This window comes from Typopeltis vanoorti, chromosome 7 (assembly GCF_054136105.1).
Source record: "Typopeltis vanoorti isolate ZY-2024b chromosome 7, IOZ_Tvanoo_1.0, whole genome shotgun sequence".
In the NCBI taxonomy this organism is placed as follows: Eukaryota; Metazoa; Arthropoda; class Arachnida; order Uropygi; family Thelyphonidae; genus Typopeltis; species Typopeltis vanoorti.
In genome coordinates, this window is record NC_143555.1 from 155,192,625 (window position 1) to 155,218,065 (window position 25,441).

Here is a 25,441-nt window from a genome sequence, read left to right on the forward strand (position 1 = left end):
GAATACACAGCGTGAGAAAGGTGGATGCTCCAAGAGGAGGTGAGAGAATGTGTAGGCAGGAAAGTAATGGGATGATCAGGGATCAAAAGGAAACAGATGGAATTGCAAAGGGTTCTAAAATGAAGAAGCAGAAAGGGAAATGGCCCCAGTCCAGCATGGAGAGATCACATCGAGTGAGTGGTATCAGTGGAACTAGCTGTAGATCCAGAAATGAGTTGTTGTGTTTGTATACCAATGCTAGAAGTATAAGAAACAAGGCGGATGAAATGGTTGCACTAATTGCGTCTGTGCACCCAAAGATTGTCGGAATAAGTGAGACATGGTTAGATGAGGATGACATCCTGACAGGAATAGAGATGGAAAAGTATGATGTGTTTCGTGAGGATAGAAGGGGTAAAAAGGGAGAGGGAGTGCTATTGATGATAGAGAAAGAGTTATGTCCATACAAGGTAGAGATGCAAGAGGGATATGGGGCCAGTGGTTTTGAGGCAGTATGGTGTGAGATAGAGGTGAATAGAATCAAATACTTGGTGGGATGTTGTTATAGACCTGGTAATGTGGATGGTGGTGATAGTGAAATGTATAGTCAAATTAGCCAAGCAAATAAGAAAAGGGTGATCATTATGGGTGATTTTAATTATGGCAATATAGACTGGAATGAAGAGATAGCAACTGGAAGTAAAGAAAATGAGTTTCTTGAGTTTTTGAGGGATAACTACCTCAGACAGTATGTAACAGAGGGCACAAGAGGATTAAGGGTCTTGGTTTTGGTCATCTCATCGGAGGATGTAATTATCAATGAGGTATCAAATCATCCACCAATTGGTGAAAGTGACCATGAGGTGATTACTTGGGTGGTTGCCAGCAGTGCAAGGACCCCTGTGAAAAAAGGGTATATGTGGAACTACAAGGGGGGTGATTATGAAGAGCTCAGGAGACAGCTTGCAGGTGTAGCATGGAATGAGGAGTTACCTGGAAAAGAGATCAATGCAGCTTGGGGGATTTTCAAAAAATATTTAGTGGATGCAATGTCTAAATGTATACCACGGGTGAGAAGGTTAAATAAGTTAGGTGTGAGATGGATGAATAAAGAGATTAAGCATGCAATACAGAGAAAAAGGGCATTGTGGAGGCAGCATAAGAGAAGTGGAAGTAACCAATTTCATGAGTTCTACAAAGACCAGGCAAGGAGAGTGACTTGGTTGGTGAGAGTAGCTAAAGAGAGGTATGAACAGCAGTTAGCTAATGAAGCTAAAAAGAATCCTAGGGAGTTCTTTCGATATGTAGCCAGCAAAAGAAAGAATGATTATGGAAGGATGACATTGATTGCAGGTAATGGTATAAAGACAGCTGTTGCAGAATGTGTGGTGGAGGTACTTAATGAGCAGTTCATAAAGATCTTTCAATCTTGTGAATGTGACTTCATGGAGAGATTAAGAGCAGTTGATGATGGGGAGGAGAGACTGACTGTAAGTGAGCAAGAGGTGTTTGGGGAGTTGAGTAAACTAGATGTAAATAAGGCTGTGGGACTTGATAATATATCACCGCGTATTCTGAAGGAATGTGCCAGAGAGTTGACACCTGCCTTGACATATTTTTTAATACGAGTCTTGCACTTGGTCAAGTCCCTAAAGAGTGGAAGGAGGGCAAGATTGTGCCACTTCATAAAGGAGGTGATCGAACTCAAGCATCAAACTATAGGCCTATCTGTGTGTCAGGTGTTGTGGTTAAGTTGTTGGAGAAGCTTGTGAGAACTAGGATCCAGAGTTGGGTTGACAACAATGGTATAATCTTTGATGGACAGCATGGATTTGCTAAAGGGAGGTCGTGTTTTAGTAATCTACTTACTTATTACAATAAAGTGACTGCTTCCTTTTACAGAGGAGAAGGATACACAGTAATATACTTGGATTTTGCAAAAGCTTTTGATAGAGTACCTCATGATAAGTTGACAGTCAAACTAGAGCAGATGGGGTCGGATATTAGATTAGTGCATTGGATTGGAGACTGGCTATCTGATAGGTATCAACAAGTTGTGTATGGGGGTGCAATATCCAGGAAAAGGAAAGTCACTAGTGGAGTACCTCAGGGATCTGTTTTAGGGCCATTACTATTTAACTTGTATATTAATGATATTGGCGAAGATTTGGATGGAGATATTCAGTTGTTTGCAGATGATGCAAAGTTGGGACGAACCATAAAGAGTGGTGAAGATGTTGTGGCCTTGCAAGAAGACTGGAATAAATTGAGTGATTGGGCAAGCAAATGGGGATGCGAGTTCAATGTTGCAAAATGTAAGGTTTTAAAATTTGGAAAACAAAGATGGGATGCAGAATTTATGCTTGGTGAGAATATATTGTTGGAAGTAGAGGAAATAAGAGATCTGGGAGTGATAGTGGATAAGGATCTAAAATTTAGGGGACACATTGCCAAAATTGTGAAGACAACACAAAGACTTCTGGGAATGATGAGGAAGACACTGACGTGTAGAAGTAGGGAGATTCTTGTTCCATTGTATAAGGCTTTGATTAGGCCACACATGGACTATTGTGCCCAGATTTGGTCACCTGGTTTTCAGAAGGATGAAGAGATGTTGGAAAGGGTCCAAAGGCGACTGACTAAGGTAGTTTCTGACCTCTAGAATGTCGAGTATGAGGAAAGATTGAAAAGATGTAATTTGCAGAGTCTAGTGGAGAGAAGGAAGAGGGGAGATATGATAGAGACCTACAAGTTGGTAAGGGGTTGTTATAGGATCAATGGTGGAGAAGTTCTACAGAGAATAGTGGGAGATCAGGGGAGAACCAGAGGTCATACCTGGAAACTGTATAAAGAGGGTGTGAGTAGGGGAGTGAGAGGCAGGTTTTTTTTGTGCAGAGTTGTGAATGATTGGAATGCCTTGCCTGAGAGTGTGGTGTCTGCAAGGAGTTTGAATGTGTTTAAGACCCGATATGATGAGATGTGTGTGAGATAAAAGGACCTCCTAGATGAGTCTTTGACTCCATGAGGTCTTGTTTTATTATTATTATTATTATTATTAAACAAGACCTCATGGAGTCAAAGACTCATCTAGGAGGTCCTTTTATCTCACACACATCTCATCATACCGGGTCTTAAACACATTCAAACTCCTTGCAGACACCACGCTCTCAGGCAAGGCATTCCAATCATTCACAACTCTGCACGAAAAAAACCTGCCTCTCACTCCCCTACTCATACCCTCTTTATACAGTTTCCAGGGATGACCTCTGGTTCTCCCCTGATCTCCCACTATTCGCTGTAGAACTTCTCCACCATTGATCCTATAGCAACCCCTTACCAACTTGTAGGTCTCTATCATATCTCCCCTCTTCCTTATCTCCACTAGTCTCTGCAAATTACATCTTTTCAATCTTTCCTCATGCTCGACATTCCAGAGGTCAGAAACTACCTTAGTCAGTCGCCTTTGGACCCTTTCCAACATCTCCTCATCCTTCTGAAAACCAGGTGACCAAATCTGGGCACAATAGTCCATGTGTGGCCTAATCAAAGCCTTATACAATGGAACAAGAATCTCCCTACTTCTACACGTCAGTGTCCTCCTCATCATTCCCAGAAGTCTTTGTGTTGTCTTCACAATTTTGGCGATGTGACCCCTAAATTTTAGATCTTTATCCACTATCACTCCCAGATCTCTTATTTCCTCTACTTCCAACAATATATTCTTACCAAGCATAAATTCTGCATCCCATCTTTGTTTTCCAAATTTTAAAACCTTACATTTTGCAACATTGAACTCACACCCCCATTTGCTTGCCCAATCACTCAATTTATTCAAGTCTTCTTGCAAGGCCACAACATCTTCACTACTCTTTATGGTTCTTCCCAACTTTGCATCATCTGCAAACAACTGAATATCTCCATCCAAATCTTCGCCAATATCATTAATATACAAGTTAAATAGTAATGGCCCTAAAACAGATCCCTGAGGCACTCCACTAGTGACTTTCCTTTTCCTGGATATTGCACCCCCATACACAACTTGTTGATACCTATCAGATAGCCAGTCTCCAATCCAATGCACTAATCTAATATCCAACCCCATCTGCTCTAGTTTGACTGTCAACTTATCATGAGGCACTCTATCAAAAGCTTTTGCGAAATCCAAGTATATTACTGTGTATCCTTCTCCTCTGTCCAAGGAAGCAGTCACTTTATTGTAATAAGTAAGTAGATTACTAAAACACGACCTCCCTTTAGCAAATCCATGCTGTCCATCAAAGATTATACCATTGTTGTCAACCCAACTCTGGATTCTAGCTCTCACAAGCTTCTCCAACAACTTAACCACAACACCCGACACACAGATAGGCCTATAGTTTGATGCTTGAGTTCGATCACCTCCTTTATGAAGTGGCACAATCTTGCCCTCCTTCCACTCTTTAGGGACTTGACCAAGTGCAAGACTCGTATTAAAAAAATATGTCAAGGCAGGTGTCAACTCTCTGGCACATTCCTTCAGAATACGTGGTGATATATTATCAAGTCCCACAGCCTTATTTACATCTAGTTTACTCAACTCCCCAAACACCTCTTGCTCACTTACAGTCAGTCTCTCCTCCCCATCATCAACTGCTCTTAATCTCTCCATGAAGTCACATTCACAAGATTGAAAGATCTTTATGAACTGCTCATTAAGTATCTCCACCACACATTCTGCAACAGCTGTCTTTATACCATTTCCTCCAATCAATGTCATCCTTCCATAATCATTCTTTCTTTTGCTGGCTACATATCGAAAGAACTCCCTAGGATTCTTTTTAGCTTCATTAGCTAACTGCTGTTCATACCTCTCTTTAGCTACTCTCACCAACCAAGTCACTCTCCTTGCCTGGTCTTTGTAGAACTCATGAAATTGGTTACTTCCACTTCTCTTATGCTGCCTCCACAATGCCCTTTTTCTCTGTATTGCATGCTTAATCTCTTTATTCATCCATCTCACACCTAACTTATTTAACCTTCTCACCCGTGGTATACATTTAGACATTGCATCCACTAAATATTTTTTGAAAATCCCCCAAGCTGCATTGATCTCTTTTCCAGCTAACTCCTCATTCCATGCTACACCTGCAAGCTGTCTCCTGAGCTCTTCATAATCACCCCCCTTGTAGTTCCACATATACCCTTTTTTCACAGGGGTCCTTGCACTGCTGGCAACCACCCAAGTAATCACCTCATGGTCACTTTCACCAATTGGTGGATGATTTGATACCTCATTGATAATTACATCCTCCGATGAGATGACCAAATCCAAGACCCTTAATCCTCTTGTGCCCTCTGTTACATACTGTCTGAGGTAGTTATCCCTCAAAAACTCAAGAAACTCATTTTCTTTACTTCCAGTTGCTATCTCTTCATTCCAGTCTATATTGCCATAATTAAAATCACCCATAATGATCACCCTTTTCTTATTTGCTTGGCTTATTTGACTATACATTTCACTATCACCACCATCCACATTACCAGGTCTATAACAACATCCCACCAAGTATTTGATTCTATTCACCTCTATCTCACACCATACTGCCTCAAAACCACTGGCCCCATTTCCCCCTTGCATCTCTACGTTGTATGGACATAACTCTTTCTCTATCATCAATAGCACTCCCCCTCCCTTTTTACCCCTTCTATCCTCACGAAACACATCATACCTTTCCATCTCTATTCCTGTCAGGATGTCATCCTCATCTAACCATGTCTCACTTATTCCGACAATCTCTGGGTGCACAGACGCAATTAGTGCAACCATTTCATCTGCCTTGTTTCTTATACTTCTAGCATTGGTATACAAACACAACAACTCATTTCTGGATCTACAGCTAGTTCCACTGATACCACTCACTCGATGTGATCTCTCCATGCTGGACTGGGGCCATTTCCCTTTCTGCTTCTTCATTTTAGAACCCTTTGCAATTCCATCTGTTTCCTTTTGATCCCTGATCATCCCATTACTTTCCTGCCTACACATTCTCTCACCTCCTCTTGGAGCATCCACCTTTCTCACGTTGTTTTAATAATAATAATAATAACAATAATATCCAGAGGGTAATCATCATATAGTAAATTGACCGTGTCAGCTAATGGAATATTGGTAAAAAGGGAAACAATATCAAAACTGACTAGTAAGTCAGACTCTTTGATTTGAACATCCTTTATTTTTTCAAGAAAATGTGTAAAATTTTTGATGAAAGATCTAGAATGTCCAGTAAGGGCAGTTAATGATCGTGACAAAAATTTAGCAATTCGATATGTGGGAGAGTCAATACAATTCACGATGGGTCTTACCGGATAACCTTCTTTATGGATTTTTGGGAGGCCATATAAGCGAGGAGTTCTTCCAAAATGAGTGTGCAGTTTATCCATGAAGTTTTGATCCCAACTGATGATTTCATCAAGCAACTTATTTAATTGTTTAATTTGCGAATTTGTAGGATTATGATTGTTTCTTGATAGGTGGAGGTATCTTGTAAAAAGCTGGTTACTTTTCTCTCATAGTCAGTTTTATCCATGATCACAACAGCTTTTTCTTTATTGGCTTTTGAAATAGATATTTCATTATTTTTTCTTAATGAAGTTAGCCAATGGATTTCAGCACTCGATATATTACATGGCAGTAACTTGCTTTTAAAAATTGAAGCCGCAACTTCAAATTGTAGGTGGCTGGTGTTTACCAGATACCATGTGAATGCAATTTGTCATATTTTGGACAAACAGGCAGTTCTGTGGAAAAAAGAATGAAGGAACATCAATATTATATCGAATACATGAAACCTCATAAGTCTGGTCTAGCATAACATAGCATTGACACTAATCATAATATCCAGTGAAATAAAGCTTGTCTTCTCCACAGATGCAGGTTTAAATATGAACGCCTTTTTAAAGAAAGTTGCAAAGCCCTCTTACATTGGCCAAATTTAAATCGAAATGACCGTCTCTCTCTCTTCCAAAAGTTTGGGAGACTCTTATTTTATGCAACCATCAATGAAATAATTATCTTTAAAGAATTATTTAATAATATTTTAGTAATTAATCTTCTGCCACGTGACAACAATTTTATTTGGTGATCCACCTACTGTTCTGTACTTTGTATTCCATTCCTTTAAATGTTTGTTCTACACTGAGGATGTACTGTTACTTTCAGTACGAAATACCGTTATTTAATTAAAGTTATTACTGTGGTCTATACGTAGTCCATTATTAATTTCAATACTATGTCTTTGCACTGATGTAACTGGTGCTCTGCTTACAAAAAATATACATCAGTATTGACATATGAGTGCAAAGAGAACACATATTGCCATGACTACCAGCAGGACTGCATGCTAAAATATCTAAGATGTCACAGACACATGAGTGTCTGTGACATGATAAAAGTTTGTTAGATGGGAATAAAATATGGATCCCTAGAACTTCTGATTCATACTGATTCTGAGAGATTTTCTGAATATGAATTCACATTTTTTCAGATTTAGGTTTTATGAAGCCAGGTGTCTTTGAATAAGTGCAGTGAAGGCAAGCATGCACCAGAACAAATCATATATTCAGAAATATACAATAGTATTTCATAAAACAGTTCTACTATTTCTTTATGATTATGCTAGTAGTGGTATTATGCTAGCTTCATGAAGTGAGAAAAGCTATATATGCAAAGTGAGGCATTCAAGTAAAAATTTGCTACATATAACAGATATATACTAATGTTGCTTGATTTTTTGTGAACTTCAAAGTTAATCAATATAATTCTGATTGATTGCAAGACTGATTGCTAATTTTTTAAAAGTTAGCAATCTACTTACATTTTATGATAGGATGATGAATGTGCCAGATAGGGGAGATTCATATACTGTGATATTCTTAGACTTTGCAAAGGTATTTAATAGATTACTATATAGCAGGTTGGTGTACATGCCATGTACACCAACCTGGATAATAAATTAGTTGAGTAGATTAAAGGCTGGCTCTCTGAATGACAACAAACTGATTTTGTAGTTGTCTTAAAAAAAAAAAAATATAGCTAGTTGTGTGCTGCAGAGTTCTGTTTCTCACACATGAAGTAAATCCACATAAAATATCATTAACTCATTTGTTAATGATATTTTTCATGTGGATTGACTGGGGATTTTCAGTTGTTTGCTGATGATGCAAAGATGGAAGAGAATAACAAGGAGTGCTCTTGAAGTTAATTCCCTTCAGGAACATTTGAATATACTTATGGCTCACAAAAATGAGTGGAGTTATAGTTTTAATATTAATGAGTGCATGTGTTGTACTCTGAAGTGCAGAAATATAATGCTATGTAGGGTATCGGTGGAATTGTGCCAAAAGAAAAAAGTAAGAGATTCAAAATCTAGGATTGGGGATGGAGAAATGATGGTTAACAATAAACTGCTGTTTATATGGTACATTGCAAGTGTTACTGGTGTTATCGCACTGCATTGCTACGAGAATAAGAATAAGAATAAGAAGCTAGTCGTGCCACTGTAAAAAAGACACTGATCAGACTATACATGGGCTATTGTGTTCAAATTTGGTCACCTGGTTTCCACTGCAATGTGGAAACATTGGAGACGATCCAGAGATGAGTCAACAAGGCAATTTCAGAACTCTGAAATGTTGGTTACAGGGATAGGGAATTATAAAAAGACTGGAAAGTGAGAGGGAAGAACAAGAGGCAATCCCTTCCAGGGATTGCCTCTTGTTCTTCCCTCTCACTTGTAAAACTTGCAACACTCTCCATGTAAAAGTGCAGTGAAGAGGGGTGTGATGAGTAGATTTCTTACATGGAGAGTGATGGGTGAATGGAATGCATTACCAGAATGCACTGTGAATGTTGGGAGTGTTAAGAAGTGTAAGGTTCAATATGATAAACATGTTGCTAGTTATGATTCAAGCTGATGTTTCTAGAACAGAAAACTTAATAGATACTGGAATGCAAATAAATAATTTACCGAGTAAAATTAATTATTTATAAGCCATTGGGACATTTAGTTAGAAAAATTATTTATTTGCATTCCAGTATATATGTAGTTTTCTGTTCCAGAAACTTAAACATGAATGACAGCAACTGAAACAGAAATTTGAATATGGAAATGTTGCTAGTTAAGTGGGAATTCCATACTGAGTCTGTTGATTACATAGAGAGTGTGCTGTAATAATAATCATCATAATAATAAATTATTATTAAGTATTATTAAATAATAATTGCTCAAAATACTAATTAGTAAAGCTAGCTCATTAACTGGGTTATTTATTATTAAATCAACTGACATGCTTGTTTAATTTTTTATACAGTTCATCAGTATTAATATAAGTGTATCATATGCAGGTATACATCAAATTTTCCTCATCCCTTTTTCTTTTCACAAAGTAAAACTTATGGTCCTCAATGTTTCAAAACTGAAGAACTCGAGGATTCCTGTTACTTGAATTTCAGCGTGAATAAAAATCTTTTATATTAGTGAAGTATGTTATTCAAAACAATATAAACTTGCATCAGTTACTTCTGGTCTGTCCTATATATTTTCAAATTTAAAATGCTAAGAATCAATACTGGCTGTTTAGAATCTCATCACTTTTGCTTTAATACTAAAATTCTGCCATTGAAACTAAATTGCTCTCTATGATAATATTCATATTTCCAACAAAATTATCGACTAAGCATGTAATCTATACTAATTAGCAAGCTGAGTTTTCTCTGGAAAATGAGAACCAGTCATTTTCCTCTGGTTCCCAAAATGTGTGTAAAGCTCTATGTTATTTTCTGTGCACAAAATATATTGTTCCTATATGCTTAATATGTTAACTACAGCATCATTCATTTGTACATATTTACAGGAGTTTCAAGCAAGCAGCAATGCTATAATCTCAGGACTCAACTAACTAAAACAAAACGCTAAAAGATAATAAGAGAAATTCCATTGGCAAAGGATAGGAACTTGGAAAGCAGAAGTCACATCTCATGTTAACTTGCAAGGCCTTAACTATAATTTAGCAAATGCTGAAAATAATATGACTGAAATAACAATCTAACACAACTTATACATAGTGAGGTATTTACAGAAGAGAGAGAGAGTAGTAAAGGTGCAGATCAGCCTTCGTAATTAGTTATGTCCCTATACATAAGAATAGTATTTTTTATGATAAAACATATAAAATGATATAGCTGACTAAACACATTGATTGAGGAAGAAATGTAAATTAAACAAACACTATCTGCATCCAAAAGACTTCTATGTGCAATAAACAATAAATCTTGTATATATTTACAATGTCAGGTACTTATGTTTCTGATGATTTCCTATGACCTACACTAATAAACAGACAAAGCTTTTTTTTTTTTCTTCTTATTACAGAAACCTACCTATTCTATTTTGGTCAGTAGCAGTGATCCGTGAGTTTTCTAAAAAAAAAAGATATTGAGTACTCATTAGGAGTATATGAACGATTTCACTTTACATCAGAAATGTTACTCTTCTTTACTTCTTTCTTCTTAGACTTTCTATTATGTATAACAGAATCTTAACATAACAATTTAATGATGTTTCATACCTGTTTTATGCAGTCATTTCTAAACAGGTATATCAAAAGAATCACTGCTACTTGTGTAGGGTGGTTCATTTCTTAGGGTGTAAGTCACTCGACCACCACGCATCCGAACTGCTGGTGATGATGCAGGTGGCGGTGGTGGGGGGGGAAGATTTCGTAGGTCAGGATCTATGTCGGTTTCTCTTAGAGTTTTCAGTCCAAGTGGAGAGGAAGATACCTCAGCTAAACGAATTGCACGAGGTGGTGGTGGTGGCGATGGTGGTTCCATATGGCGAGGTGGGATAATGCATGCACTACTGCTTGTAGTAGCTATGGTTGGTAATGGATGAGATGCCATAAGTCCTAACATTCCTTTTTCAATTGTAAAAGCTTCCATACCATTTGCTTTGAGTCTTTTTTGGGCTTGAAGAGTCGCTCGTAGAGTCTTGCGCTTCTGAAAGAAATTAATAATTAAGTCACACATTCTTAATTCTGTGTTCTGAATAATTTATGAACTTTTCAAAGCAACATAAATCTGTTACATAATATCGATATTGATAAATAGCCAAAGAATAAATTTTTTAAATTTCCACTTTCTATGAGTAGTATTTTTAGGAAAACCCATAAGAACAGACCAGTGGGGATAATCTAGATAGTAGAGGCAGTGGCTGGCAAACTGGCTTAGCCAATAAGAAAAGGATTATCATTGTTGAGTCAATTAAGGATAATTTACTTAGGTAGTATGCAATGGAAGACACCCAAGGATCAAGAGTCTTGGATATGATCATTTCATCTGAGGATGTGATTAGAAATGAGGTGTCAACTCTACCTTCCATTTGCACAAGAATTCTGTGAGGAAAGAAGTTATGTGGAATTGTAAGACTGGTGATTATGGAAAGCTCAGGAGATAGAATCAGGATTGAGTGAAAAGCCGATCAATGCTACAAGGCACAAATCAAGAACTATTTAACAGAAGCAATACCTGAATGTATTTGAAAGGTCAAGAGGTAAAATAATGTAGCTGTAAAACTGTATAGAACAGTTTTAACTGGAACTATGTCAGGATCATGTTGTAAACTTATCTGTAACCTCAGAAGAAGAGGCTATCAATGCACTTAGTGAATGTCACATCTAGGCCTTGGCCAGCATCCAGGCAAGTACGAAAATTGGAAAGAATGATGTACATTGAACAAGGGATATACGTGCTACCTCCTGTAATAGCCAACAACCTGATGAAATCCAAACCCTCCCTAAGCAATATTATTATTATTATTATGTGACACCTTCAAGTAATCCAAAGACTCATCGAGGGAAGGCATCTACTCTACAACTCTTTGTCTCCACCAACTACATTGAACTGCAGCTACGCCATCTATTATTATTATTACGGGTATCTCCATGGAGTCAGTAGACTCGTCGCGGGAGACCCAAACTAGCAAAACAATATCTGTCATATCTCTTCTTGAATTCATTTACAGACGAAGAGCTCACAACTAAGTCAGGCAATGAATTCCACTCATTCACCACCCTCCAGGCAAAAAACCTTGTTCTGACAAGGTTTTTTGCCTGGAGCGTGGTTAACCACACTCTTTGTTAACCACACTCTTCTTTAATTTCCAGAGATGACCTCTTGTTCTTCCATCATTATCACACAGCTGAAACATTTCCCCTGCATCAATCCTATAAAAACCTTTTAGTAATTTGAATGTTTCTATCATATCCCCTCTTCTTCGCCTATCAACCAATCTCTGCAATCCACAAGCTCTCAATCTATCAATGTAGGGAGCATTTTTATATCACTCACCAACTTGGTCACTCTTCTCTGAACCCTCTCCACAGCCTCCTCATCTCCAAAGAATCCAGGTGACCAGACCTGAGCACAGTAATCCAAATGTGGAAGTATCAATGCTTTATAAAGAGGAATAATAACCTCTTTATCTCTGGATGTCAGTGTGTTCCTCAACAACCAAGTAATCCTATGTGCAATCTTGGACACCTTAGCAATGTGTCCTCTGAACTTCATCTCCCTATCTACCAATACCCCTAAGTCCCTAGCCTCATCAATCTCTTGGAGTACCTTTCCATCAATGTAGTACACAGCTGGTAATCTTTTAATCCCAAAATGCATGACTTTACACTTTTCCACATCCATTTACACTTTACACATCTATTTTCTTTTGCCCATTTTACCAGCTTATTTAAATCCTCCTGCAAACTTTCAACATCGGCTTGATTTTTTATTGCACTACACAACTTTGCATCATCAGCAAACAACTGAATATCTCCCTTTAAGCTGTTTCCTATATCATTTATATACAAATTAAACAACATCTACTGTCTACCACCACTAGTGTTTTCACAGAAAACCACAAACATCCATGTCCACAGCTGGATTCAAACCCATGGCCTTTTGCTGGAAAGTGGATATGCTAACCACTCAGCCAACCAAGCGGCAATATATCACAAAAAGAAATAATTTTAAAAAGCTGTACAAGTACAAGAAGAATGTTATAGTCAAAAGGAGATGAAGGTAATGCTACTGTTATAATGAATCAAACAGATTGCAACAAAAATGTGTATAATCTTCTACAAGATCATTCTACATATCAAATTGTAGACCAAAAATCCTACTATTATACAAAAGAAAAACCTTCTCAAATTACTGAAGAAAATATCTTGGCTGAAGTATTTGTTAACAAGCTCAGACCTTATTACATAAAACCAACCAAATTATATATATGGATCATTAAATATCACTGCTGAAAGAAGAGAATCAGAAAGAGGTTGGATAGCATCCAAATAAATGATAATTAAGGTATAGGGACAATAATAAACAAGTAAAAGTACAGTTGAAAATAGATTAAAACTTCTGGTTTAACAGCATAGCATAGAATACAGCTAGAGAGAGAGAACAGAGTGAAGTTTTTAAAAGATAAAAATATGACTACAGTTGAAAGGTAAGATGCCATCATTGCAAGGCAGGCAAAGCATTGTGATAATCCAATTTGATATCAGCCCCTTACAAAATCTGAAGTTAGACTGGCTATAAATAAATGAAGGCTTTGTAAATCTCCAGGATGTGATTGAGAATGCTGGAAGGAAGTGGGAAGAGTATAGTGGCTTTGCTAACTGAAATTCTGAACATTTTCTATTGAAGTGGTAAAGTTCCCAGAGACTTCATCAGAAGTATAACAATGTTTATTTTTAAGAAAGGAGATTATGCAATGTGCAAGTATTATAGGGGAATTAATTTATTATCTGTCCCAGACCCTCTGCACTGTTATATTCTAAAAAAGGGTAAAAGACCTGGTTGACAAGCAACTCTGAGATGTACAAAGTGGTTGCAGAAGTGGAAGAAGCTGCAAAGACAGAATATTTTCAATGAAACATATCCTTAAGAAATCTTGGGAATTTGAATTTCAGAAACCTCTGATCACGTGTTTCATTGATTTCAAAAAGACTTTTGATTTGGTTGACAGGCAAAATTTTTGGAAAACTGTAAGAGCTTATGGAATAACTGACAAACTTATTCCATTATGACCACTTCATATGATAAAGCATTTAGTAAATAGTTTAAAACAGCAACTGGAATAAAGCTGTGTCCTATCAACTTTTCAATTTAATCTTATAAATGATTTTGTGAGGTGTCTATCTCTGCAAAGACTGAGGACTAAAATGGTTTAAGAATCTTGGAGTATTTGACCTGGATTATGCTGCTGATTTGGCCTTATTCATCAATAATGTGAGAGAAATTAACTCCTTATACATTTGATGATGATACCAAGGGTCAACTAGGTTTGATTACCAATACTGAGAAAATGAAGGTAATGTAAAAAAAAAAGTGATAAAGATGAATCTTTGTATTTCTTAACAGATGTGCTATAGAACAAGCCTTTTGCTTCGATAATCTTGCAGCTGTATAACTGATATTGGTGAGGTGATTAAAAGATTAGGAATGGCTTACAATTAAAAACTATTGGGCTGTAATTAAATTAAATTAAAAGATAACTGATGTATAAAACATGTAGAAAGGCTTACGTGTTCGTCATTCATGTTGTTTAATTTTGACAGTATATATCAGAACACAGCAATAAGTCAATAATTATTTATTGACTTATTGCTGATATTTCGCTGGTGTTATAACCAGTATCTTCTAACCAGCATCTTCTCACATACTGTAACAAACTGTGTTTTTGTGCTCTGAAAATGCTGGTTATAACACCAGCAAAATATCAGCAATAAGTCAATAAATAATTATTATTATTATTACGGGTATCTCCATGGAGTCAGTAGACTCATCGCGGGAGACCCAAACTAGCAAAACAATATCTGTCATATCTCTTCTTGAATTCATTTACAGATGAAGAGCTCACAACAAAGTCAGGCAATGAATTCCACTCATTCACCACCCTCCAGGCAAAAAACCTTGTTCTGACACCTTTGTTAACCACACTCTTCTTTAATTTCCAGAGATGACCTCTTGTTCTTCCATCACTATCACACAGCTGAAACATTTCCCCTGCATCAATCCTATAAAAACCTTTTAGTAATTTGAATGTTTCTATCATATCCCCTCTTCTTCGCCTATCAGCCAATCTCTGCAATCCACAAGCTCTCAATCTATCAATGTAGGGAGCATTTTTTATATCACTCACCAACTTGGTCACTCTTCTCTGAACCCTCTCCACAGCCTCCTCATCTCCAAGGAATCCAGGTGACCAGACCTGAGCACAGTAATCCAAATGTGGAAGTATCAATGCTTTATAAAGGGGAATAATAACCTCTTTATCTCTGGATGTCAGTGTGTTCCTCAACAACCAAGTAATCCTATGTGCAATCTTGGACACCTTAGCAATGTGTCCTCTGAACTTCATCTCCTTATCTACCAATACCCCTAAGTCCCTAGCCTCATCAATCTCTTGGAGTACCTTTCCATCTATGTAGTACACAGCTGGTAATCTTTTAATCCCAAAATGCAAGACTTTACACTTTTCCACATTGAACTGACATCCATTTTCTTTTGCCCATTTTACCAGCTTATTTAAATCCTCCTGCAAACTTTCAACATCAGCTTGATTTTTTATTGCACTACACAACTTTGCATCATCAGCAAACAACTGAATATCTCCCTTTAAGCCGTTTCCTATATCATTTATATACAAATTAAACAACATTGGCCCAAGCACAGAGCCCTGAGGCACACCACTGGTCACCTGCCTCATTCTGGACTCGGCTCCTCCATACACCACCTTATGGTATCTCTCCCTGAGCCATTCTCCTATCCATATCACCAATTTAATATCCATTCCCATCTGCTCCAATTTGCGTAACAGTGTTCTATGGGGTATCCTGTCAAAAGCCTTAGCAAAATCCAGAAGTACCACTGTGTAGCCAGTTCCTTTGTCCAACTCTGATGTTATTCTATTATGGATAGTTAATAGATTGCTAAGGCAGGATCTACCTTTAACAAAACCATGTTGGCCTCTATAGAGTATCATATCCTGATCCACCCATTCTTGAATTTTGTCTTTAACCAACTTTTCCAATACTTTTACCACTACTCCTGAGATGGTGATTGGTCTGTAATTCAATACTGCAGTTTTAGAGCCACCCTTATGCAAAGGAACCACTTTGCCTAACTTCCACTCCCTAGGGACCATACCAGAGTTCAAACTTAAATTAAATATCCAGGTAAGAGGGGTTGACAATTCATTTGCACATTCATGCAACACCCGAGCTGATATTCCATCTAAGCCTACCGCAGTGTTTGCATTTAAGTTTCGCAATATATTTAATACCTCTGATTCTTTAGCTTCAATTCTCACATTAGGTATTGCTATAGGTATAGAGATATCCTCACTTGGGTGATAGACTTTTGAGAAGTGATCACTCAGTAACTCGACTATTACATCTGATTTTGTCACCTCAATACCATCAGCACCCACTAAGGTTATCCTTCCGAAGTCATTCTTCCTCTTACTTGCCACATAGCGGAAGAACTCTTTGGGATTACCCTTGATCTCTTTGGCTAAGGTCTTCTCATAATCTGATTTAGCTTTTCTTACTATGCTGGTAACCTTCCTAGCTTGAGCCTTGTACTGCTCATGGGTGTCCTGATCGCCCTTCTCCTTGTAAATTCTCCATAACATTTTCTTTTTTTGTAGTTCAAGCTTGATACTACTGCTCATCCATCTAATGCCTGCCTTGTTTGACCTCCTGACCATGGGGACACAATCTGATATTGCTTTCCTCAGATACCCACTGATTTTATCCCAAGCACTGCTAACATCTTTCCCTTGCAACATGTTCTGCCATGGGATGGCTGCAAGCTCACTCCGAAGCTTGTTATAATTGCCTAACCTGTAGTTTCGTACATACCCCTTCTTAATAGAAAAATCCACAGATTTTGCAACCTCCCAAGTCAATACCACATGATCGCTTTCACCAACTGGAGGTAACGAGGTCACCTTATTTACTTATAATTCTGGGTTCTGATATATACCATCAAAATTAAACAATATGCTACTGTATACATAGAGGGATTCCAATGCACACTAAGGTTTTTTTTTTTTTTTAATGTAATTCCTATTGTTGTTTAATAATTGTACTGATGATGTCTTATGATACCTAAGATGAAATACTTATATATTAAAAAGTTAATTATTGTGGCATGCTTGTGATTTTTTAGTTATGAATACTCCACGGGTTTCACTATATAAGAAAATCAGAGACTTAATCTTTTTGATGAACAGTGTTGAAAGTATCTTGGAAGTGAGATGGTTTGACTTTATGAATAATGAATATATGTTGAAGGGATGTTCTGTTCAGCCACCTTACAGAATGATTTAGTCATATTTTCCAAATGTAGAACATTCACTTGATCAGCAAGATTATGTTAACTGATCCAGAAAGTGCTAAAAAAAGGGAAAGGGATCTGAACAAAATGGATGGACAACATGAAACAAGACCTTAATAGAACTGACTTCACTGGCATTCAGCAGCAGATGCAGGATAGACACGTGGCATAAGAAGTTGTTCAATTTGGTCAGGCCTCCATAATATTGGTACTTGAGGAACATGTCCTACATACAAACTTGACAAACAGGTGGCAAAGTACTTGCTCCCTTCATAGGTAACTCTCTTTCCTTTGTAATATATTCTGTTCACTTTATATTAAAAACCATACCCTTAAACATTCAGACACTGGATTAGCTCTGATATTACTTCACTATTTACTAATGCACCACTAACAGAGATTCATGATAATGTATTGGATTCCAGTTTTGTTTTCCATTTAGCTAATTTCTACACAGAACAACCACTCAAAGCAGCTATACTCAAGCCTGTGGTATAGTTTGATGTAAATTATGTGTTACTATTTGGGCCTATGGTCTAGACTCTAGACAAATTAGACACATTTTTAGTGCATTTAAACAGCTAACATTATGATGGGTCTACTGACTTCATGGAGGGTGCAATAATAATAATAATTATAAAATCCACTTAAAAAAAACCAGTCAGCCCTTCCAAGATATACTAGCCACACACCTTTCAAACAGTTCAATATCAATGCAGAAGTAAATTGTCATGTGGTAACCTATCACAGATTTCCAGTTTACTGTAATTAATTTAGAGTGATTTTTAATACTCCAATTTAACAGTACTTAAATTAGAACAGATGGAATTAGATAACAAAGTAGCGAGTCAGATAGGACACTGGTTGTGTGATGGTATCAGCAAGTTGTGTATGGATGAAGCAGTTTACAGAGGAGGAAAGTCACAAGTTGTGTGCTGCAGGAATCAGCTTTGGGGCCATTGCTGTTTACCTTTTATGTTAATGATTTTGAGAGAGGTTTAAAAGGAGGACACATTGTTTGCAAATGGTGCAAAGTTGGAGAGAACTATGAGTAGTAGAACAGATGTTGTGGTTTTACAGGAAGATCTGAATAGACTGTGTGAGTGGAGCTACTATCAGTTCAGTGTTCCAAAGTGTAAGGTTTTGAAAAGCAAGGATGGAATGTAGAGTGGAGTGCATATCACGACGTTATGCAGGAGGTGGAGGGATTTAAGAGATCTGTGGGTGACAGTTGACAAAAGTGTAAAATTTTAGGAATGCATTGCTAATACAGTGAGAATACCACAACATATTTTAGCAATAATGCAGTAGAGTAGATTTGAGTAGAGACTGCAGATTGCAGTGCTCAGACTTAGTCATTTGGCTTTCAAGGGAATGAAGACAGAGTGGAATTACTGAGACATGGCATTTGGGAAGGAGAAGAACATGAATAAGTTGTAAGGAGTTATTGGTTGCTATCAGATTAATGTGAAAGAGATTTTTCATACAATTAGGGACGACAGAGTTAGAACTTATTCTTCATTCTTCTTGTAAGCAGGGGTGAAGAAATATGCTTTTTCATGGAGAGTGGCAGGTGAGTATGGTATACCACCTGACAATGTGGTGAGTGTGGAAACAGTGAATAAGTTTAAGGCACAGTTTGGTGAGTGTGTATGTGACAGCAAGACATCCCATCATGAATCTTGACTCCATTGGAAGTTTACTGATGATAACAATAATAAATGTAGAAAGTTTTTTTTAACTTGGGTATATTATGTTTTCAAGATGCCAAGTAATTTTATATAAACTTGGTTTTTAATCCTATTTCTCGAGTAAGCAAACAGACAAGAAAGTCAAGTTTGCACCTGCAAGTAGTGCAAGTCCAAGGCAACTCGTGGTAAAACTGGATAAAGCTCTGATCACTTTCCTTAGTATTTTTCCCTTATTGTAAAGCACATCCCCTTGCAGAGATGTATGATGTTAAACATTAAAGGCAATGGTCACTACCCATACCAGTTTCGACCATTGTCTTTAATGTTTAGCATCATACATCTCTGCAAGGGGATGTGCTTTACATTAAGGGAAAAATACTAAGGAAAGTGATCAGAGCTTTATCCAGTTTTACCATGAGTTGCCTTGGACTTGCACTACTTGCAGGTGCAAACTTGACTTTCTTGTCTGTTTGCTTACTTGGGAAATAGGATTAAAAACCAAATTTATATAAAATTATTTGGTATCTTGAATAAATAATAAATTTTATGCCAAAGGTGAAATTTATCTTTTCTAAAGAATGGATGTAATTGATGTTTTTTGGGGAGCTCAGCAGATCTACCTGTTTGTCCATACTATCAAAGTGCATCAGGAATGTATCATTGTAAACTTTTAATGGAAGAAGCAGACATATAAGGATAATAATTAACTCAATTTTATTTATGATGAATGATATCAGAGAATGTAATCTTTTTTGTAGACCACTTTTGACACTCTTTCACACCTTCACACAAGATCAGATGAAAGAAAATGAACGTGCTATACAGAAGTCATTACAAGAGAATCACAATGGCAATGAAATACTCTCCTAACCTTACCAGGTATAGCTGCATTAATTTGCCTAAAATTTGAGTTAGTCATTTTAAGATCCAACTCCAGCACAACTCAAAAACTGTAAAAACTTCCATTTATCCAGTGGTAAAGAGCACCAAGTTAGGACTTTAGGTCTGCTACAAATTTAGTTGGTTAAGATATGGTGATGTGATCTCTCATTTATATGACTTTCAAATGAACAAATGTTCAATTACCTTGAATGGATTAGTGTATCACTAATTTTTGGTACAGCACTGTATAAATGTACTTTTAGTTACCTCATCCTTCAATTATCAGACCAGCAAATTGCTTAATATATTATACTTAGATATATATGACTTCTGCATTGATCCTTTGCATCTTCCTTGGGCTGGACCCAATGATAAGACCACAATACAGGTTGAAATTGGTCTAGATAAATAACAGCTATTCTCATCCCTCAACCAAACCTACCATCTGATGTGAAAAGAATTTCAATATCCTACCTTAAAGGAACTTCTGAACAAACAGCACAGATTCTTGCAACAGCCTCTATATGCAAACAAAGAATTATATAAAGGATTATGTAACCAAGAATATAATTTCTAGTCAAGCATAATAGACTTTTTGAAATCCTATAGCTTATGTTAAATTTTCAGTTTATCAGAAACCAACCTTTACTGGCAGATACATTCACTCATCCTCACACCATTGTTCATCACAGAAGATGGGTATTATCAAGAGTCTTGCACACAGAGCTCTTCTGATTCCCTCTTGTTAGATGAACTGAATAAAAGTAATCTGATGTGTAATGGATACAAGAAAACTATTATCCAAAAAATTATTGATAATTATCATCCTTCAACAAACCTACCATCTGATGTGAAAAGAATTTCAATACCCTACCTTAAAAGAACCTCTGAATAAACAGCACAGATTCCTTTACAAATTCAATTTATGTACTTTCTTCAAAACCAGCTTGAAAATCGTCTTCCTTTTTATGATCTACAAAGGATGCATTACCACCTCTTTCCTTACCAGGTGTCTATCAGGTGCCCTGCTCATGTCATCTTTGCTATTTGGGACAGACTGGCCATTCCACTTTGATTAGAATCCAAGAGCATTAAGATTATATTACATTTTTGGAATCCAACACACCTGGCTTTGATTCTCATGATATTGACACCAGGCACAGAGTTCTTAGGAACCAGGCAAAGATCCTTCATTCCAGCAAGTTCAAATCTGATTGTTCTTTCCCTGACGCACTGAAGTGCTAAGAAATTGCCTAAACCAATCTATAAGTTTGGGGAAGTGATTACTATTAATTGTTCATGATCTTTTTTGTTTTAAATTAATAATTAATTAAAATTGCGTAGATAAAATGTTTATTTTATCTACACAATTTAAAATAATTGCATAAATAAAATAAAATATTTATTTTATCTACGGAGCTTTTACAGTTGTTCCTTTGAACTTTAATAGTGCAATCATATACTTCAGCTGCAACTCAGGCATGAGCTAGCATCATCATCATCAGTTTCATCAGTCTTGGGACTGGTAGATCAGCAGCAATTTCCTCCATTCCGCTCTGTCGTTGGCTTTCTTCTTAACCTCCTGGGAACTCCTCAAACCCGTGCTGTCTATGACTTGGTCAAGAAAGCTTTTCCTTGGTCTGCCTCTTCTTCTTTTCCTCTCTATTTTGCCTTCAGTTATTCTTTTGACAAGTCCATCATGTCGAAATATATGTCCAAACCACCTATCCCTTCTAATTTTGATCGATTTAATTATTATTATTATTATTATTATTATTATTCAGGCCTCCAAGGAGTCAAAAGACTCATCGAGGGAGGTCCTTCCTAAGACATAAAGTCTGTCAAGACCCATCGAGGGGAGGCCCCCCCCCCCCGAGAAACACAAAGTCTATCATACCACTCTTTAAACTCACTGACCGTTCTCGCTTCCACCACTCCATCAGGCAATGCATTCCACGACTCAACCACCCTCCACACAAAGAAACCACTCCTTACCCTCTTGCTCACAGTTTCCTTTCATAACTTCCAGGGATGGCCTCTTGTCATCACTCCTTCCTGCTGTTCAACCAAGCGAAAGAACTCCCCAGTGTCAACCCTGTAACCACCTCTCAACAGTTTAAAAGTCTCAATCATATCACCTCTCCTTCTTCTATCCACCAAACTCTGCAGTCCACATTCTCTCAGCGGATCTTCATAACTATCCTTGTACAGTCCTGAAACCATCTTTGTCATCCGTCTTTGTATCCTTTCCACAGTTAATTTATCCCCTTCAAATCCTGGGGACCAAATCTGAGAACAATAGTCCAAGTGTGGTCTGATCAGAGACTTATACAACGGAATGATAACCCTCTTATCTCTGCAGGTCAGTGTCCTTCTCATTATTACAGCAATCCTCTGTGTTACCTTCACCACCTTTGAAATATGTCCCCTAAACTTCAGGTTTCTATCAATCATCAACCCCAGAACTCTTGTCTCCCCTACTTCCTCCAGTATAACTTCTCCCATAGAGTATGCAGCATCCCATCGATGTTTCCCAAACCTCAAGACCTTACATTTTGCTGCATTAAACTGACACACCCATTCATTTGCCCATCTATCTAGCTTAATTAAATCCTCTTGCAGGGCTACCACATCTGCACTATTACTAATAATCCTTCCCAGCTTCGCATCATCTGCAAACAACTGAATATCCCCCTGCAATCCACTGGCTATGTCATTGATATAAAGGTTAAACAATATAGGTCCTAGTACTGAGCCCTGTGGGACTCCACTTGTAACCCTCTGCCTCCTAGAAACTGCTCCACCATACACAATTCTCTGATACCTATCAGACAGCCGATCCTGAATCCAGTTGACCAATCTGACATCCAGACCCATGTGCTGCAACTTAAACATCAGCTTATTATGTGGCACCCTGTCAAATGCCTTCGCCAAGTCTAAGAAAATTGCAGTATATGCCTTTCCCTCATCTAATGTTCTTGTAACTTTATTATAAAAGGCTAGCATATTGCTAAAACAAGAGCGTCCTTTCACAAATCAATGTTGATTCTCAAAGATAACATTATCCTCATCTGCCCAATGCTGTATACGGTCCCTCACTACTTTCTCCAAGATCTTAACAACTACTGATCACACACAGACTGGCCTATAATTAGACACTTCCAATCTGTTACCACCCTTATGCAATGACACTATCTTACCTTCCTTCATTCCCTGGGCACCTTTGCCAAAGCCAGACTTTCATTGAAAAGCCACGTTAAAGGCACTGTAAATTCCCTAGCACATTCTCTCAAAACTCGTGGTGAAATACCATCCAGTCCCGCAGTACTCAGTATCTGAAACACACTCTCCTCCTGTACCTCCAGACCTCGAACCAGTCCTATCCCTCTAGCATTAAAACTGACTCCTCCAGGATGAAATACTCCAATAAAGTGTTCATTGAACAATTCCACTATGTCCTCTGCATCAGTCACTCTATTCCCATTTTTATCCCACAATATCATTCTTCCACAGTCATTTCTCCTCCTACTGGTCACATAGCTAAAAAATTCCCTAGGATTTTCTTTGGATCTTAGTGCCAATCTCCTCTCATATTCCACTTTCGCTTTCCTTACCACACTAGTCACTCTTCTGGCCTGTGTCTTATATTCCTCATGCATCTGTTCACCTGTCTCCTTATATCTCTTCCATAGCCTCTTTTCCGCATGCAATTCCTGTTTAATATTGTTTGTCATCCACTTTACTCCAAATTGTGTCCTCTTCTTCACTCGTGGTATACAACTTACCATTGCTGATAACAAATATTCTTTCACAATTTCCCACGCACTAGTGATATCCCGGCCTTCCAATTCCTTCCTCCATGAAACTTCCCGAAGTTGACGTCTAAGACTATTATAATCACCTGCCTTATAATTCCACATAAATTCCCGTCTCTTTGATACTCCTGCATGTCTATTCATTTTCCAAGTCAACACCATATGGTCACTCTCTCCAACTGGTGGGAGAGATGTCAACTCAGTTATTATCAACTCTTCTGATGCTATAACCAAATCCAAAACTTTTGAACCTCTTGTTCCCTCTGTTACATGTTGCCTAAGACATCTGTCCCTCAAGAATTCTAGAAATTCCATTCCCCTATTGCTACATGCATCTTCCTCTCTCCAATTTATACTACTGAAGTTAAAATCTCCCATAAGAATCATTCTTCTTGCACTTGCCAAACTTAGCTGTCTAAACATCTCCTGGTCCCCATCCTCTGTGCTCCTGGGTCTGTAGCAACTCCCCACTAAATATCCTGTCTTGCCTACGTCTACCTCACACCAAACGCTCTCAAAATCATTTGTCTCACTTCCTTCCAAATTCTCCACTCTTAGAGGACATAGATCATCACTTATCATAAGCAGTACCCCACCACCACGCTTTCCCCTCCTATCCTGATGAAAAATGCTATACCCAGCGACTTCTATTCCTGTTGTTATATCCCCTTCTGTCAAACATGTCTCAGTGATAGCAATAATTTTTGGTCAGGCTGATGCTATCTGTGCCACGAATTCCTCTCCCTTATTCCGGATACTCCTGGCATTAGTATAAAGCATATAAATGCCATTGTTTCCATACCCAGCATTATCCCTTCTAGACTCCACTGGGCTCAGTGTTACCTGACATCGTCTCCCTTCTGCCAAGTATCCATTCCCACAAGAGGCTACCCCTGCTATCATCCTCCCTAGGACACACTGACTCATTCAGAACAGCAATCTCTCCAGATGCCCACATCCTTCCTCATTCAAATATAAACGGTCTCTCGCATACAATTCCTCTCTTTCCTCAAACGCATTCCAAGCATCAGCGTTAGAATTAGAGTTCTTGTTTCGTTTATCTCTCTCAGGACTTGTTCATTTGATTTTTTTTTCTGTCCATTTTATTTTGTTCATGCGGCACCAGCACCACATTTCAAAAGCCTCCAATCTTCTTACATCTTCTCTGCCTAGAATCCAGGTTTCACATCCATACAGTGCAATGCTCCATATCAATGTCTTTACTAATTTGTTTTTCAATTATAGGTTGCGGTTTCCTATTAAAATGCTTTTCATCTTAGAGAATTGGGCTTTTGCATTTGTTTATTCTTGATCTTATGTCTTCTCTTGTTCTGCCATCTTCTGTTATTAGGCTTCCTAAATATTTAAAGCTTTTCACTTGTTTTATTTGTTTCCTGCTAATGTCTGTATGCTCTATATTGATAGGGATTTTGCCTGTAACAATGATTTTAGTCTTATCTGTGTTGATTTTCATTTTATATTTTTTAAGGTTATTATTTGGTAATTCTAGCATTGTTTTTAACGTTCTTCTGTTTTCTGCTAAAAGGGCTATGTCATCAGCAAATCTCATACATATGACTTGCTCACCATTTATCTTTATGCCACTATTTATTTTATCTTTAGTTTCCTGAATGGCC

At 37.6% G+C, this 25,441-nt stretch overlaps 1 protein-coding gene across 1 annotated transcript in view; it reads right to left on the reverse strand.

Moving 5' to 3' along the window:
- Positions 1-10,603: 10,603 nt before the first annotated feature.
- LOC150105230 (glutamate [NMDA] receptor subunit 1-like) overlaps positions 10,604-25,441 on the reverse strand; it is a 550,508-nt gene continuing 535,670 nt past the window's right edge. Inside the window, exon 18 of the mRNA XM_090395141.1 lies at positions 10,604-11,014. Within this exon, the coding sequence (XP_090251267.1) occupies positions 10,604-11,014 (411 nt within the window). The remainder of the gene's footprint in view (positions 11,015-25,441) is intronic.